The sequence below is a fragment of the Peromyscus californicus genome, unplaced genomic scaffold (assembly GCF_007827085.1).
Source record: "Peromyscus californicus insignis strain IS unplaced genomic scaffold, ASM782708v3 Scaffold_1__1_contigs__length_55948999, whole genome shotgun sequence".
NCBI lineage: Eukaryota > Metazoa > Chordata > Mammalia > Rodentia > Cricetidae > Peromyscus > Peromyscus californicus.
The window spans coordinates 54898148-54915499 of NW_026294492.1; the positions used below are offsets into that span (position 1 = coordinate 54898148).

General features: G+C 64.3%; 2 protein-coding genes across 6 annotated transcripts; both read right to left on the reverse strand.

Moving 5' to 3' along the window:
• Positions 1–386: 386 nt before the first annotated feature.
• Midn (midnolin) lies at positions 387–10191 on the reverse strand. 5 transcript variants are annotated; one of them, XM_052747206.1, is made up of 9 exons: positions 10076–10191; positions 8131–8763; positions 7052–7139; positions 6827–6889; positions 4860–4988; positions 4450–4764; positions 4088–4229; positions 3345–3617; positions 387–2432 (listed from the first exon to the last, which is right to left on the reverse strand). In XM_052747206.1, the coding sequence occupies exons 2-9, from the start codon at positions 8364–8366 to the stop codon at positions 2155–2157; spliced, it is 1524 nt and encodes a 507-aa protein (XP_052603166.1). In that variant the 5' UTR covers positions 8367–8763; positions 10076–10191; the 3' UTR covers positions 387–2154. The 5 variants fall into 5 exon arrangements, with proteins under 5 accessions (XP_052603166.1, XP_052603168.1, XP_052603167.1 ...); XM_052747208.1 differs by having other exon boundaries at positions 4088–4226; positions 10076–10188; XM_052747207.1 differs by lacking the exon at positions 10076–10191 and adding an exon at positions 8852–8955.
• Positions 10192–12595: 2404 nt separating this feature from the next.
• Atp5f1d (ATP synthase F1 subunit delta) lies at positions 12596–16047 on the reverse strand. Its single transcript, XM_052747239.1, has 4 exons — positions 15892–16047; positions 14796–14949; positions 13038–13126; positions 12596–12938 (listed from the first exon to the last, which is right to left on the reverse strand). Exons 1-4 carry the CDS (start codon positions 16030–16032, stop codon positions 12816–12818), a joined length of 507 nt encoding a protein of 168 aa, XP_052603199.1. The 5' UTR covers positions 16033–16047; the 3' UTR covers positions 12596–12815.
• Between the last annotated feature and the right edge of the window lie 1305 nt (positions 16048–17352).

Here is a 17352-nt window from a genome sequence, read left to right on the forward strand (position 1 = left end):
GGCAGTGCCCGGCTTTGGAGTAAGGGGGACGGCGGTGAGACATAGGAAGCACTTCCCGTTTCTGCGTTATTGCAACCCCTCCGCCCCCGGGAGCTGGGAAGGCCTGTCCGGACACTGACTCCCAAGTTCCCGTCTTCAGCCCACTTGACAGCCAGGAACTGAGGGTGAAAGCCTCGCCCAGGGCATGCCCCAGCCCCACGCCCAATGGCACTTCCGGCCCTGGGTAGCAGGAAGTGGCTAGGCCCTCCCTCCCTCCACCCTAGGCAGCTTCCTGCCAGCCCCAAGCTGGGGAAGGGACACGGGAAACCATTTGAGGAAAACAGGGCGCTTGCTTCACTCCCAGAACCAGGAGCCGGGAACCCTGAAGGAGCAAGTGACGCTGAAGCTCACGACTCATTTCGTTTATTTGAAATTAGGTGCTCGCGAAAGGTTTCTCCCCCTCCCCTCAAATTTCATTTCAATAAAAGGAGACTTGGGCGAGGTGGATCCCCCACAGCCGGGGTCTCTCCCCAAGGGTGGCTAATGCTATCTGGGGAAAGTCCGTCAGCAGGAGGGAACTATGGGTGGGCTACCTGAGGTACCCAACCTCAGCCCAGGGGACACATCACAGGCAGTTAAAAAAAAATAAAAAACCCAAAAAAACACACACATTTAAATAGGTATCCAAGACAGTTTAAAAAAATGCACCCACTCACCCCCTCCCTTTCCTTTTTGGAAAAAAAGATTGAAAAAAAAAACAACAAAAAAACCAAAAACCAAATTCTTGGCCTCTACCCTCAGGGATCAGTCCCCTCCCCACCCACCCACCACAAAAAAACTTTACAGCTACAGTCAACACTTGTTCACATCCCAAACCATTAAGGGTAAACACAGTGGGGGGGGGGGGGCGCACGCCTGGGGTCCACAGACTAACAAGGAGTTCGGACAGGTGGGGCCCAGACAAGTGACAGCCTTGGGGGTAGGCACATCCCATTAGCACGAAATTTAAACATCTGGAGAAAAATCAAACCCACAGATCCACCCTTGTTGAAGGGGCCCCGACTTGAGGGGAGGGCTGTCACCCATGGATCATTGAGGCCAATGTGGACCAGCAGCTTGCCCTCCCCAGGGCGGGGTTAATGCAGTCACAGCTCAGCACCCCACTCCCCACCCTGGCTGCAGGTGAGGTCGCACCTCAAGTTGGGCTCGGGGAGAAGAGGTACAGGGGTGTCTCTCTGGCCCCCCTCCTACCATCTACCCCAGTCCCCCCCCAGACTATCTATCAACCACTACTGGCTCAGTCAGAAAAGTGAAGTCTATAAATAGTCCCCAAGCTCCGTCGGGAAGGAAGGTTAGGGAAATCAGTGGGTGTGGAGGGAGGGAGGGAGGGGAGAGTGGCCTGGTGTCCATACAAGGTGGCCAGAGGCCTGTCCTTTCCTGTGAGGAAGAGGAGTATCTCCACCTGACCAACCCCCAGCCTCAGCATTCTCCACCTAACTAGCTTTCTGTGGCAAGAGCAGGGCCAGCCAGGCAGTGGCAAAGGCCTGTTGTTGTAGCACTTGAGAGACTGAGGCAGGAGGAAGGCTGTGAGTTAAGTGGGCATTGTGGACAAAGGTATCCCCTGTGAGCCTCATCAATTAGCTTCTCAGGGTGGGAGGGGTGGGGGATCCAGCTGGCCTCCTGGAATGGAGGCCAAGTCTGCAGATGAGGGTGGGGGTGGGGTGGTGGATACTCATCTCGGGGTCCCCAGCCCTCATCTGTAAAGTGCTTCTTGGAGAATCTACATTTTGAGTTAAAAACCTGAATCGGGTTATGAAGGGGGGTGGGGTGGGGAGAGCTAGGCAGAACGGAAGGGCTGGGGGTGGGTGGCTTCCTCCGTCTGGGCCATCTGGGAACAGACTGCTACATATTTGGAGCTGGAGAAGGTGGGAGGGAAGGGCCCTGGTGCAGAGGCCACCAGAACCGACCACAGTGAGGGAGGAAAGAGATGGGCATGTGACCAGGGATGCAGGGCAGACAATTGGGGAAGAGCTAAAAAAGAATCAGAAAGGCTGGTGAGTGGCGATGGAGGTGACCTCCTGCCCCCCAGAGCTGGGCTGCTCAGCGTCCAGGCTGTGGTGCCCCACCTGCCCGTGTCTGGAGTGGGGATGTGACAGACCCAAGGGGCTGGATCCTTTAAGCCATCACGAACTCGGACTGGATGTCCGGGTTGACTTCAGGCTTCCAGACGGAGTCCTCGAAGTCGAGGCCCAAGCCTCCAGCCTCGCCGGGGCTACCTCCACCCGCACTGCTGCTGCTGTCGCTGCGGCCAGCTTTGCGGCTGGGGGTCCAGTGGTAGGGACCCCGGGCGTCCCGCCGGGCCTTCCTTCGGAGGCGCTTCTGCTGCAGCAGGAGCTGGAGACGTTCCACTTTACAGCGTGTGGCGCGGTTCTCTGTCTGTCGCAGGCGGTCTCCTGCAAAGGCAGACAGGCACCCGTGAGTGCGGAGGCTGGCCCACCGATCACGGTCAGCTAGGATCTTGAAAGGCACAAGGAAGCCCAGTCTCACTCCTCTACAGTTATGGGAGCAGGGAGGGAGGCAGGGCTGCAGGCTGAGTAAGTACTGGACAGGGGTTTGGCCATCGAAGGGCAGAGACAGTCAGCCACTTAAGAAATGCAGGAAGCAAGCTGGGCTTGGTGGCTCATGCCTTTAATCCCAGCATGGCAGAGGCAGGAGGATCGGGACTAGCCTGGTCTACACATGCTAAGTTCCAGGACAGCCAGGGCTACATGGTAGACTGTCTTTAAAAAAAAAAAGAAAGAAAAAAAAAAAACTCCACAAAAAACAAAAAAAAAAAAAACACCTAGGCATTTGACCAATGCATGGCTGGGCACACTGGCGGCCTTATACAAAAACCAAAACCAAAAGAAGAAAAAAGAAAGGAAAAAAAACCCAAAAAACAAAAACCAAGAGTCTGTTTCAGAACCACAAGTGGTAAAAAAAAGCTTCTGCCTCAGTTTCCCACGTTTGTGAACATGGCTGTGGAAGCAGGTGATCTAGGTAAGGCAGTGGCCACCATCATCCCACAGCCTGGGTGGGGGTGGGCACATCTGGCTGCGTCTGGAGGGCTAGAACTGATTCAGCCATTCATGAAAGTGCCAAAGGCCATCTGGAGAGGAGTCTAGGGAGGGCAGAAGGAAGTGGAACTGCAGCCCCCCTGCAGCTCACAAGGGCACTCTATGAAGTTATAGTCGCCTCCTTTTCTCCCAGCTGGGGGGCAGGTCTGGGGGGGACAGCAGCTGCCAGCTCCGGGGGGTGCCCTCACAAACCGGCACACAGAGGCGGCCTTGAGAAACTGGAGGATGGGTGGTGACAGAACCACTCACCAGGGGGTCTGCACACTCGGATCTGGCTCTGGCCCTGGAGCAGGGAGGTGGGGGAGGTGGCTGCCAGCTTCTCACAGGAGGTAGTTTTGGGGGTGAGGTCGGGGGCTGGTGAGGCAGGTGAGCACTGGGCGTGGCAGCGGAGCTGGGTCAGCGAGGGTGGCATGCCCTGGTAATGCCGCGTGGCACTTAGGAGGTCATTGAGTATCTGCAGAATGGTGCCAATGTCCCGCCGCGGCCGCCCACTACTGTCCTGGCAGTTGGGGTGCAGTGTGCCTGCAAGTGGAAAGGATCGTGAGCCCCAAGGTCGTCCACATGGTTGTAGTGCGGCCACGAGAGAAGGCAGACCGGGCAGTTTGCAGACTGGGTACTCTGCAGTGCCCAGGCCTGGGGGCATACCATCGGTTACCCCAGCTACGCAGGAGGCTGAGGCCTTAACTCTAAGCCAGCCTGGGGGAACTCAGGAAGACCCCATTGTGGAATAAAAAAAACAGAGTAGACTTGGGCAGGACTTGGGGTAGAGCCTCTGCAGAGAATGCCTCACTGGGGGGGGGGGGTGTGGCTCAGCAGCAGTGGCCTCGGCGCTATCCCCAATGTCACAGTAAGCACACGTTAACTACGGATGACATGCCCTACAAGTCTGGGGTCACACAGGGGCATGCCCCAGATTCCTGGGGAAGACATTTCATGAGCACAGCCAGTACACGAGACCTCAAGATCACCCGTGTGAGTGAGGTGACACCTACCAGAGAAGGTCCCTGAGAAGACCCCGGGAGCGTGATTCACGAAGCTCTCAATGACGGCACCGGGTTTGCGGGAGCGCGGGGTGGGGCTGCTGCCTGGGGTCGACGTGGTATCGCTGGTAGCTGGTGGGGAGCAGTCCATCTGCTGTTGGGAGATTGGCAAACAGGTACGGTTGTGATGGGTCCACTCCGCAGCCCAGGTTTCCATAACCTCTAGGGCAGCATCAGGGTCCACCCATCAGTCCGGTGTTCCAGATGTAATGCCCCGGGGCTCAGGGTCAGGGAAGAGCGTTTGATACAAAGCCTACAGCTGGAGCCCTCAAAATCCTCCCCTGGGTCCAAAGATTAAGTATTTCCGTCCTCACCTCAGGACAGGTTGTGGAGGCTGCGTGGGATCTGAAGGAGCCAGCGGTGACAGGTGAGGGAGACACGGGTGAAGGGCTGCTGGATACCGGGGGGACGCGGGCGGCACTGGACACCGGCCGACAGGGTGAGGACACTGGGGTAGTTACACCGGCATCTCCCTGGGCGGCGGCGGCGGCAGCGGCGGCGGCAGCGAGCACATGGCGGTGCTGGAGCGGGGCGTGCTGGGCGGCCAGTTGCAACTGTACAAACATCATGTGATCCCCAACTCGCAGGGCCAGAGTCAAGGGCGAGCGGCCTGACAAGAAGTCACTGACCTAGAGAGAGAGGCAGGGAGACTCATCAGTTGAGGGGGTTCTCGTCCCTGATGCCCCCAGCCCAACCCAGCCCAGCTCTCCCCGCAGTGTGTGACCTGGGGCCTCTCGCCGCCCCTCTCTGGGCTCTGGGGTCCCTGTCGGTGCCACGGACGCTTAAATAAAATCAATCTGTATTTCCGGAAGCCTCCTCCGGCAGCCCGGCCTGGCCCGGGTGTCGCTGGGGGCTGTGGGGGCGACAGAGGGGGGTCAGATTGGGGCCTCTGGCTCTGGGTCCTTTAAAGGGGAAACTGAGACCAGATAGGGCGGGGCCCAGTGGGTGGTCGCTGCCCTCCCTCTCCCTCTCCCTCTCCCCAGACCCCAGACTCTGCCTGCCTATGAATTCAGCAGAAGAGGAACCTTGTCAAGTTCCCTTTCTCAGCTAAGCCTCCCAAGAGGCAGGCTGAATCCTGAAGGAACTCCTCAGGGTTAGCCTTTGCTTTCCCAAGATAAATATTTATATGTCCTGGGCTGTGTGTGTGTGTGTGGGGGGGGGAGCCTGGAGGCCTGTCCCCAAGGGCCTCCATATGCCCTGGTAAGCAGGAACAATCGGACCTGGCAGCCCTCCCCTCCCCCGACACTGTGGGGGCTGGTTTCTGGGCCTACCTGACCCCTGGATGCACTGGGCACCTCCTCTCCCACCTCTGGGGCCCAGGCCATCAGCCTTGCTCTCCCCAGAGGCCAGGGTGTGTGTGGGGGGAGGTTTCTGAGAAGTGACATGGACCTATGACTCACACCAGACCGCCTCGCACAACTCCCTCCCCTGGCTCTGCTGGCAGAGGGCTGGAGTAACCTTCCCCGCTTGGGGCCCCATGGGGAGGGGATGGAGGGGTGAGTAGGCAGGAAAGCGGCCCCCACCCTGAACTCCCTCCTCCCTGCCTTCTTACGCCCTTTATAGGTAAGGGCCTGAAGTGGCTTCCTGGGCAGCCGGGATCACCCCTTCCTCCCGTGGGGAGGGCAAATGGGAGGCCAGGAGAGAAATCCACTGTGGTGACCTCAGGGCTCCACCCAGCACCCACTTCCAACTCCCTCTAGCCAGGCACACCCCCACAGGCCAGAGCGCAAGCCTGCAGACTCGGCCCCCACCTCTGGCTCCCAGGAACTCCTTGTTCCCCCGGAGGCAGGACCACCCAGCTTTGGAGCCCTGGTGCCCTCACACCAGGAGGCAGGACGCTACATGTCTGCAATCTACAGAGCGAGGGCCTGGGATGGGCAGGCCGCCTGCATCCTGGTCCAGGCGGGGGAGGTCCAGCAGTCCTGCCTACGCCCCCTCACCAGGGCTCCCGGGGACAAACTACAGACCCCTGTGCTGCTGTGCTTAGAGCTAGGGGCTGTGACTGGAGAGAGGGGAGGTGGGGGGGAGAGAGAGAGAGAGAGAGAAAGGGCCCTGCTGTGGCCAGGAGAGGAGGGGAAGAAAGCCTCATCAAAACCGGGAACCCTCCTCAGAGCCAGGCCCAGCCTCCGCCTGGCTGCTTACTAAATATTTTCTTAACATCCTGTCTGGGCCTCCCGGGCCCAGGGCTGGGTGCCCCTGCCTGCCCCTCCCCCTGCTGGGGCAGAGAACAAAGGCCAGAGATGGGGGAGGGGGAGATAGCATGACCCCCCCCCTCCTCATCGGCCGCGTTGAGCTTTGCACCCCGCTTCCTCAAAGGCACAGATGAGTTTTGTCTTTTGGGGGGTAGTCTACAGGGGCAGCGGGCTGGGCCGTGGAGGGCACAAGTTTCGGCTGAGCCCAGGCCAAGGTCACCCAGTCAGGGCCGGTCGGAGGATCGGCCCTTCCCCCCACCCCATGGCAGCCACCGTGGGAGAGAAAACTTCTCAAGGTCAGGTGGTCAGGTGCTGGGGGAGGCAGGGAGGAAGAGGAAGCGGGGTGACCAGGCCAAGCTGGCACCAAGGCGGGGCTTGCATCCCCTCCCCCACAGGCCGCCAGGGAATCACCAACAATCGGAGTCTCTCTGAGGGTGTCCCTAGGCGTGGCCACTGCCTGCAGCCCCCCTGGGTTGGGGGGACGGTTGTGGGTGCTTACCTGAGTCTCGGTCAAACTTTCCAGAGCTTGCATAACAGACTGCTCGGGCCTCGAGGCCTGGGACTACAAAGAGAGGGACGGGAGAGCGCCTTCAGTGTGGGCTCGGCTCGGGGTGGGGGGCCTGTGCAGGGGTGGGCGGGAGGGCCGCGAGGGGCAGGACGGTGCATTCATGGAGTGAGGTGGCCGGGAGGTGGGAGCCTCCGGGGTAGCGTCCCTCAGATTTACCATGAGGCCAGCTTCCACCGTGGGCACGAGCGTCAACTTGCTCCCATCCCCCACGCCGAACTCCTGCAGCTTCCCCGAACTGAGCCGGCTGGGGGTAGGAAGGAAGAGGCTGAGACGGGAGACGACACAAGAGACGCGGAAGCGGAGGCCGCGGAGGAGGGCTGTGCGTGCGCAGGGGGGGGGGGCGGCGGGGCGCGCTCCCACCCCTACCCTCCCCGGCCCCGGGCGCCGTGGGGAGCCCCCCCCCGCCAGGTGACTTAACTCCAGGTTAAAGCACTTCCCCATCACCTGAGCCCCCGTGGGCTCCGCGCCACCCTCCCCCGCGTCCCCCTCCGGGCCAGCTCCTGCCTACAACTCCCCGATTCCTGCCCCAGCTCGTCTCTGTGGGCGCCGCGGGGCTCCGGCCCTTTCAGAAAGAGGCCTTCGGGGGCTCCGCCGACCCGGGCTCCCCTCCTCCCTCCCCGGCGCAGGCCGCCGCTCGAACAAAGGAGACCCTCCCCCTCCCGCCCCTCCCCCACCGGGGCCCCTCCGCTGGGGACGGACACTGCGTGTCCCCGGAGGCCCGCGAGGGGGTGAGGGGAGGGGAGACTCCCTGGCCCGGAGGCGATTTAAATACCAGGTTGGGGGGAGGTGTGGGGAAGCGAGAACAAAGGGGGGCAGAGAGACGTAAGGGATGGGGAGACAGCCAGACGCAGAGGGGGCCGCCGAGCAGATGCGGAAGCGGCGAGACCGCGGGCACGAGAGGGGGCGGCTGCGCTTCCCCCCCCCCGGCGCGCCGAGACCGGACCCCTCCCCGTGCCACCCCGGGGGCCCACGTCTGCCGCGCCACCCCCGTGGTTCCCGTGCATCCCGGGGCCCCGCAGGGCGCTCCTGCCTTTGTGCAGACCCTGGCGGGGGAGGGGGCCCGGGCAAGGGAGGCCGAGCAGAGGGCGCCCGAGAGCGCGCGGCGCGCCCCCGCCCCCCGTCTGGCTGCCCCTGGCTTCCCCGCGCGGCGCGCTCTTTGTTCCCGCCCGGGGCCCGGGCCCGAGGGGGCGGCCTGGTGCCAGGGGGCGCGCAGGCGGGGGCGGCGCGCTACCTACGTGTCTTTGTGCAGCAGGGCCAGGCGCTCCTTGGGCACTTTGAGGCGTTGGGACAGCCTTTTGCGCAGCCCTTCCACGGTCTCGTCGTGGGGCACCGACAGGTCGTAGCGAGTCCCCGTGGTGCTGTGGATCGCCAGGGTCATGGGTGCGGCCGACTCCGTGGCCGTGCTCAGCTCGCAGGCGCCGCCGGGGGCCCCGCGCCGGCAGCTCCGGGCGCCGCCGGGCTGCGGCTCCATCCCCGGCGAGCGCAGGGGGCCTGGGGTCCGCGGGTCGCCTCCAATCCTCGCCGGGACTCGCCCGCCGAAACCAGGTCCTCCTCCGCTCCGCGGGCGCTCAGGGACGGGAGCGGTGCGTGCGCCCCTTGGGGAAGGTCCCAACGCGAGCAGGCGAGCAGGCGAGAATCCGAGTGGTGCGCCGGGGTCGCGTGGGACCCCTGGGTTGCGCCCCGGGGTGGGGTCTGCGATCCGGTGTCTTCAAGGGCGGAGGACGGCGACCTGGGCACGGCGCAGGGGGGGGGGTCCTACGGCAGGGGGGCGAGCTATCCCGGTCCGCACGGTGCCTGGATGCCTCTCGGGTCGTGCTACCCCGCGCGTCTCTTCCCTTAGCAACAGCCGCAGCCGCCGCTCGCAGGATCTGGGGGTGAAAGTACGAAGAAAAAAAAGTTATCATGTATCAACGTTCCGATGGGCGGGGCCACCGCCCCCTCCCATTCACTACTTACTCCGCCGGCCCGGCGGCGGCCAATAAACACACACAGACCGCCCAGTCCGCCGCGACCCCGGACCAATGGGAGTCGCCGCAGGGCTACCCCACGTGGCAGCGAGGCCCGCCCGCGTGCCCCGCCCCGGCCCTTCTGCGTCCAATGGAGACACGTAGGGGGTTGGGCTGATGCGGCTCCCGACCCGCCCCCGCGCCCCCCACCCGCGCCCAGAGCCATTCATAAGGCCCCGAGATGCCAACAAAGGGCGGGCGGGAGGGGCGGGGAGCAGACCCCGGCTGGAGGATCTAGCACCTTCCCCCCGCCACTACCCTCCGCGCGAGCGCAGCCCCTCCCCTGCTCCAGGGGGAGCGTTGGGGAAGAGGCCAGGGCCGGCCATTGTTCCCGACTAAGGGAGGAACAGGAAATCGTGGGGCCTCCCCGCTGGCTCTGTCCGGGAAGCAGCTGCCTGCGGAAGCTGCAGCCTGAGCCCGCAGCCTCGTGGCCAAGGGTCGCGGGCCGGACTCGGACGGAGCGGCCCTCCGCCCCCGTGGGTGGGTGGGTGGGTGTGGGCAAGGGCGCCGGGGAGCCTGGGCGGGGACCTGCGGCTCGGTGACGTGGCTCCGACTAGACCCGTCCCTGCTGAGCCTGTGCCACTGCGCGTCCCGGCCTAACCCATCGTCCCCGGTTTTTCCTGCGCCCCCCCACCCCGGGTCGGCCCGTGTCCCGAGGTGCGCCCGCCCAAGCCGTGACGTGACGCGGCGTCCCCGGCTGCGCCCGCGCGCGCCCCGCTCCGGGCAGCGGTGAGTCAGCAGCCCCGGCGCGCCCTCTGCAGTCCCCGCCCGGGAGCGCTGCCCGAGTCCCGGGGGAGGGGGTGCCGTGCGTCGTGGCTGGGGAGAGGGCGCAGAGACTTGGGGGTCTGCAGGTGGGGAGGCCCCGCTGAGAATCTTTAGATTCAACATGCGGAGGAGACTTAGGACCGCACATACAGGGAAACTGAGTCTGGATCTGCAACTAGTTCAAGGTCACTGGTTGCAAAGGGGGAGTGGGGGGGGCGTGGGCTGCGGTCCCGCCAGGGCGGTGCCCATTGCGCGCGCGGTCCCTCCCACCCCACAAGCTGGGGGGCTCCCTGTCCCAAGGCGCCTCGAGTGTCGACGGTTCAGAGAACAAAGAGTCGGGCAGCCTGAGGAGTCCACGGCGCGTGGAGACCCCTCTGCGCCGTCCGCGTGCGGCCCCGCCCCTACTCACCCGGAGCCGCAGGTCCTGGGTCACCACTGCTCCAGATGACCTGCGTGCAGGTCGTGGTGAGAGGTGGCCGTGCCGGTCTGGGGACAGGCGGGCGGCCCCTGAGCCTTTATCCGCGCCGCCTTCCCTGGGGTGGAGTTTGGGCGGGCAAGGGGCGGGGGGGGGGGCGGGCGATGGTGACGCATCTGCCCCCCCTGACTGCTGGCCTGGGGCCGGGACACCCGGCCCTAGAGCTCCACAGCACCCACAGGGCAGTGCCTCGCCGGTGCTACCGGCTGCAATAACTCCTGGCTTCCCAAGTACTGGGGGACACCCCACATTAGCATGGGGGGCTGGTCAGCTTCCCTGCCCCGCCCCCTTTCCTGCTGGCCTGGTGCTTCCGCCTGGGGGCGCCCGCGTGGGGAAGGGGGGCGGGACGGGAAGGGGTTCCTGAGTCAGCAGCCTGGGTCCAGGAAAACAGGGCAGTGTCACCTGCCAGGCGGTGGGGTGTCCTGGACAGCTGCCTGATGGCCTGTCCTCCGCATCCTTTAACGGTGACCTCAGAGGCCATTTCCGTGACGACTCACCCACCCCTGGCTTGCCCAGGCCAGTCACCTGTGTGACCTCCATGAGTAGGCCAGTCCCTGACGCGCCCTGTGCTGCGGCATGGCGCACGCATGTGGAGGTCAGGGTTTAACCTGTGGGAGTTGGTTCAACCTCCTGCATGAGTCCCGAATCGGCTCAGCTCCTAGGCCTTGGCGGCACGTGCCAAGGTAGCCAGATGCCAAAAGGAGAGCCTCCTCCAGGGCGTTCTGCACCCCATCACCCTAGGAATGCGTGAGGACACTGGCCCCCGCCTTTGGAGTGGACATTCACCCACCATGTGGACCAGGAAAACAGCCCTCTGGCCAAATTGTCGCTTGAGTGGCCCGGGCAGGGGGCTTCCTGAAGGTGATTTTGAGCGGGGGCTGGACCCTGCTCTGCCACCTCCTGTCCACTCATCGGTCCTTCCCTTTATCTGGCCTGAGCTCCACCACCCTCCCCCTGGGCGCCCCTCCCAGGCCAGGTCCTTCCGAGGACTCCTTCCTGCTGTCACTGTGGACAGGCATGCTGGGCCCCAAGCAGGGAGGTGTGCCCCAACACTCCCAGTCCCCTGGGGTCACTTGGAGGCCCAGGGACTCTGAGGGATGAACATGAGTTAGTTCAGGAAGTAAGGAGACCTTTACCATCCAGAGTGGTAGGGTGTGGAGGTCAGAGGTGGGGCTGGCCTCAGGGTCACAGGGAAGAATGTGATGTGGCTGGTGACAGGTGAGGTGGGCTGGCTCTGACAGGACAGACTGAAGCCAGCGTAATAAATGAAGGGCGACCAGACTTCCTGCTTCCTGGTGCTTATTCTATGTGGTCCTTTATAAATCCCTAGGTGTGAAGGCCCTCCCCTCCCGGAAGGTCCCATCCCACCCACTTGCTGTCCCAGGACAGAGCTCAGCCAGCACACGCCGTCCTGGCCTGAGGCCTGGCTCACACCTCCTAGGAGTGGGGAGGGAGGGTCTGAAGGATTCACACTGCGAGGTATACAGGCCAGGCCAGCCAGGCGGTGCCAGGGCTCCTGTGGACATCTGCCCAGCCTGTGTCTTTGGTCTTAATTGACAGGGCCCCTGGTGGCCTGGCCAATTAGGATCTGGGCCCTCAGCCTGAGGACAGGGGGTGGGGCCTAGGCAGGCCCTGCATGATGACCTCAATGACCCCTGGGGCCCACACACCTGAGCTGGGCTAGGTGGGGACCTACCATGACCCTCCTGTGACTGACCTGGAAATACCCCCAGGCTGCCAGTATGTGGAGAACTCCAGCACACTCATTTCCAGATCAGGCTCATGTGGCCATGGGGCGTCACCCACACCAGGCCCTGGTGCTGTGGGACAGGCTGTGCTCAGGCCCTAGCTGGCCTGCTGGTCACTGTCTGGGTGACTAGTGATGGCAGACTCTGACCCTGCTCACCCTCCTTGGGTCCCCCAACTGGTGCTCCCCTCAGGCCCCTGAAGAGGAGGCAAGTCAGATAGGACCTGGCCATCCCAGGGTGGGGGGTGTAGAAGGGGTGCGGTGGTGCCAGGGCCACTCCCTCCCAGGCCACCCCACCCCACCTGGGGCCAGCCAGGGGCCTAAATGCCTAAGGAGGTGCCAACCGCACCAGGGACTGGGAAGATAGCCAGCCAGGCTCGGGCCACCCACAGGTGGGGTGTGCCCAGGGCGGGGCCTCCGTGGGAGCAGGTGGTGCCTGCCTCTTCCCAGAGCCGGTGGGGTGGGGCAGGGGCCTCAAAGGGAGGGCCTGGCCCGGCTGGTGGTCAGGGTGCTGAGCGGGCCAGCCGCTGTGGCCACACCCACCGCCTGCCCTGCCCTCAGCCCCCGCCCATCCCACCCACCCCGGCAGGCAGCAGCCCAGCAGCAGCTAACACATACCCACCCACTGTTGCCCCTGGGGGGCAGGACTCAGGAACCCCTGGGGGGGGCTTGGCTTTGTGCTACGCAGTCAGAAACCAGAACACTCGGGTGGTTCCTGGTGTTTAATGGAGGCAGGACGGGCAGGCTGACTGTCCAGGTGGCTCTCCGGGGGCGGCCTGGGGACCTGGGGAGACCGCCTCAGCAGCACAGGACACTCAGGCAGCAGCTGCACTGCTGCCCTCTGGTGGCAACTTCAGCAGCAACCAAGGGCAGTTTCCATCGGCCGGAGCTGCCTCAGTTTCCCTGTGGGCCACAGACACGCACCGCCTACTCCAGGGCCTTCACCAGGGCTTCATTGGCCTCAATGCGGATCTGGATCTCGGCCCGTGCTGCCTCATCCGATGCACCGGGCAGTTCCGACTGCGCCTTCTCCAGGTTGGCCCGGGCTGTCTGCAGAGGGGTGGGCCGTGGTGAGGGCCAGGCTCCTGCTGGGGGCCTCTCGGGCAGCACCTGCCCCCGCCCTGAGCCTCAGTTTCCCCATCTGCTCACCCCCAGGTCCAGCATGTCCAGTGTTACAGCTTCCTCGGCCAGCAGCTGCACTGAGGAGTCCGCATTCACAGTGACGGAGCCGCTGCTCACTGTGGGGGAGACCAGGCCTGAGCAGACCCTCCCCAGGAGTGTGCTACCGCCTCTAGTCCAGTGAGCACACTCGTCATCCCAGCCCCTGGGGAGGCAACCGGGTGTGAAGGAGGGGCTGGGCTGAGGCTTCCTGGGCAGTGCGCTTGCCCAGCCTGCACAAGGCCCTGGGTTCAATCCTCAGCATGGCAGAAACTGGGTGTGCCGGCATAAGCCTGTCAGCCCAGCACTGGGAGGGGAGGAGCAGGGGTTCAAAGTCAGCCTGGGCTATAGGAGACCCTGCCCTGAAAACCCAAGGCAGGAAAGAAGGAAACACCCACTTGCGTGCAGAAGGACGTGAGCTCGTGGGGGAGCCAGGTATGGCCAAAAAGGTGCCCGTAAGCCTAACGCTGGGAGTAGAGGCAGGACGGAACCTAGGGCTCACCGGCCAGCCACCCTGGCCAGAAGGCAAGCTCCAGGTTTAGTCCCTCTCTGAAGGAATCAAGACAGCTGACTAAGGAGAACACCAATGTCCTTCATGTGTGTGCACACACACCCTTCCCACCCTCACCCCCTTGCCCACTCTGACACTCGCCCACACACCATGTAAAGTAAAATGGATTGGAGGCGTGGTCAGGTGGAGCCCCGCCCAGAATCCCCAGTGAGGGGCTGGGGGCGTGGTCAGGGTGGAGCCCCGCCTAGAATCCCCAGGTGAGGGTCTGGGGGTGTGGTCAGGGTGGAGCCCCGCCTAGAGTCCCCCAGTGAGGGGCTGGGGGCGTGGTCAGGTGGAGCCCCGCCCAGAATCCCCAGTGAGGGGCTGGGGGCGTGGTCAGGGTGGAGCCCCGCCTAGAATCCCCAGTGAGGGGCTGGGGGCGTGGTCAGGGTGGAGCCCCGCCTAGAATCCCCAGTGAGGGTCTGGGGGCGTGGTCAGGGTGGAGCCCCACCTATAATCCCCCAGTGAGGGGCTGGGGGCGTGGTCAGGGTGGAGCCCCGCCTAGAGTCCCCCAGTGAGGGGCTGGGGGCGTGGTCAGGTGGAGCCCCGCCTAGAATCCCCCAGTGAGGGTCTGGGGGCGTGGTCAGGTGGAGCCCCGCCCAGAACCCCCAGTGAGGGGCTGGGGGCGTGGTCAGGTGGAGCCCCGCCCAGAATCCCCAGAGAGGGGCTGGGGGCGTGGTCAGGGTGGAGCCCCGCCTAGAATCCCCAGTGAGGGGCTGGGGGCGTGGTCAGGTGGAGCCCCGCCTAGACTCCCCAGTGAGGGGCTGGGGGCGTGGTCAGGGTGGAGCCCCGCCTAGAATCCCCAGTGAGGGGCTGGGGGCGTGGTCAGGTGGAGCCCCGCCCAGAACCCCCAGTGAGGCTGTGGCGACTTCCCACAGTCCTGGGCTCCATCCATCCTTAGTACCACTAAACACTGAGGCATGAGCGGAGACACCATCAAGGAGCGACCTGGGAGGAGGGAGTCCACCCTGGGACAGAGGTCCTTCAGACTGGCGCCCTCCCACACCAAAGCTGGCGGGGGCTAGTTCCTCAACGGTCACTTGTACGTCTCTTCCTTTGCCAGCTGCGGTGAGGTCGGCTGTTCGGGTCTCTCTGTGCCCCCGATGACTGCACCTCGGTCTGGGTGGGCTGCGCCAGCCTGTCTGCTTTCCCCATGCGCCGTGGGATCCGAGCCCCCGTGCACCCTGGGCCACACTCACCGAAGTACTTGGTTGTGGTGCCGTCTTCGGCATGGACCACTACCAGCCCGGGCCGCAGGACCTGCAGCGTGGGCACGTGGGATGCCAGGATGCCAAAGGCTCCGGTCAGCGTCGGCACATCCACCTGCCGGACGTTGGCGCCATCAAAGAACACCTGCAAGAGTGCACCGAGTGGGGTGGGCTTCACCCTGTGCCACACGGTGGGTACCGCGAAGACGGAATGCTGGCGGGACGCAGATGCCACCTAGTGCCAGCGTCAGACCCGGCCTGCTCCCCGTGAAACGGGGTGCCCGTTTCCAAGGAGTGTGGAGAAGATGTGACTGAAACAGAGGGCAATGCGGACGAGGGTGGCATCCGGCCGGGGGTTGGCCTCTTGGAGATGGGGTTTCCAGGAACCCCAAGGCTGTCCTCCCCCTACCCAGGAAGTTGCCATAGGAGGACGGGAAGTGTAAGGCCAGCCTCAGCAGCCCAGTGAGTCCAAGCGCAAGCTGGCAAGACCCCGACTGGGGTCTGCACAGAGCGTGTTTCGGGCTCAGGCGACCCCTTTGGGACAGGGAGCCCGGGTCAGTCCCAGGCGACCCCAGCAGGTCCAGCTTCTGTTCCGAGGCCAGACGACCCTTCAGTGGCAGGACCTGGGTCTGGCCAGTCACTGAGCACGGCTCCGGGTCTGGGCACGGGTGCCTCTCCCGTGGGCAGGGGCTAGGCTCCGTGTGAACCCCAGCGGGAATGGGTCCGTGGTCTGTGTGGATCCTGGGGTTCAGCGAACACTACCTAAGCCTGGGATGAGGCCTGGGGGTGCACACGGGCCCCACGGCCTGCAATCCCGAGGCGTGCGGCACGTGTCCAGGCGTCACGCCTGGCGTCACCGGGGTCCGGAGTGGAGTCTTAGGTCCCTCCCGGTGCAAGCCTCGGGCGTGGGGCATGAGGTTTCAGAGGGCAGGGTCAGGCCTGGGGTGCAGGGGGGCCGCGTCAAGGCGCAGGCTCCGGGGAAGGGGTCCGTGCGGGCCCCGTGGGGGTGCAGCTTGGGGCCCAATAGAGGTGACCACCCCACCCGGGCCAAGTCGGGCCTGGAGACCCGGGGGCTGCGGAGTCGCACCTGCGTCGGGGAGGCGAAGGTGAAGGACATCTGCCCGGGCCCGGCGGCGGGGGCCGGAGCGGCGGCGGCCTCGGCGTAGGCGCGCGCCTGGAGCACCAGGCGGCGCAGGCCCGGGCGGCGGAGCAGCGCGGCAGGCAGCATGGCGGCGAGGGCAACGGCGGACTCCCGGCGGCGGCGGCGGCGCGGACAGCGGACACACTGCGGCCTTGAGGGAGGGCGCGGAGGACGGCGCGCGGAGCCTTCTGGGAGGCGCAGTTCCCCCCAAGCACGCACGCGCGCACTACGACTCCCGGTAGGCCGCGCGCGAGGCAGAACGCGCTGGGCATTCTGGGAGGTATAGTTTGCCTTCGCTCCGCCTCCGGCCGCACCGCCCAGGAGTGGGCGGAGCCCAGGCGGTGTGGGTCATTCTGGGAATTGCAGTTTTCTTCGCCTTCACACTGCAAAGGACGCCCTGGTGTTAGGCTGTTCGGCCGCCGGACACGCTGGAGGGACGCCCGCTGGAGCACAGGTGCCGAACAGTGTGGAGGCGCTTAGCATGCATTCGAGGCCCCAAAGAAGCAAACCCGCAATGTGCTGGGAGAGAAGGATTAAAATTTGGACTACCAGCCAGGTGTGGTGACGCACTCCTGATGGAGGAGGACCACCGAGTTCCACGACGCACAGTAACAACCCACTTCCAAAGGTGTGAACCAGAATACGTTTTAAAAAATCAAATACAAGCCCGGTGTAGTTTATCAGAGCTCTCCGGAGGCTGAGGCTAGTGGGGCTTCCGTGAGCCCAACACCATCCAGGTCTACACAGTGGGAACCTGAATATAAATAAATACATACATAAATAAAATGTGTGGTGCCGGCTGCGGTGCGTGCTTGGAGAGGTCGTGCCACGAGACAGGGGAGGAGGCAGACCGTTGAGCGTACCGAGTGGCGTGCACCCCGGCGCCGGCAGAGGGCGCGCGAAGCCCGGAGATGGACCCGCTCTTCTCCGCAGTCTCCCTCCCTGCGGGCCTCCGCCCCCGCGCGCCGCTGACGCAGGAGCGCGTGCGCGGGCGGCCGGGGGGGGGGGGGGCTCCACTGACGTCTGCTGTGTCCGCGCAGCCTCGCTCTCGGCCATGATGTCACCACCCCGCCCCCGCACCTACGCAGGTTCCAGCCCCCGCTGAGCTTTTGGTCCCCAGACTCCCCCCGCCCCCCATGTAGGCTCACAGAAAATGCAAGTTGGTGGGCACACGGTAGGAAAACCATTGGCTTGACTTAAAGGCAGCTAGAGGGTCGTGGTCACTCTTGGACCTGGGTCTGGCGGATGCGAGTGTGATTCCTTTTGTGATTCTCCAAACTCTAGGCCTCAGATCTGCGCAATAGCCAGCAGCCATAGATAGCCTCGATTAAGCGCCACGAGAGACATCGGGTTCCCAATCCCTGTAACCTGGACACTTTCCCTGGGCAGTGGGCAGCTAGAAACTCC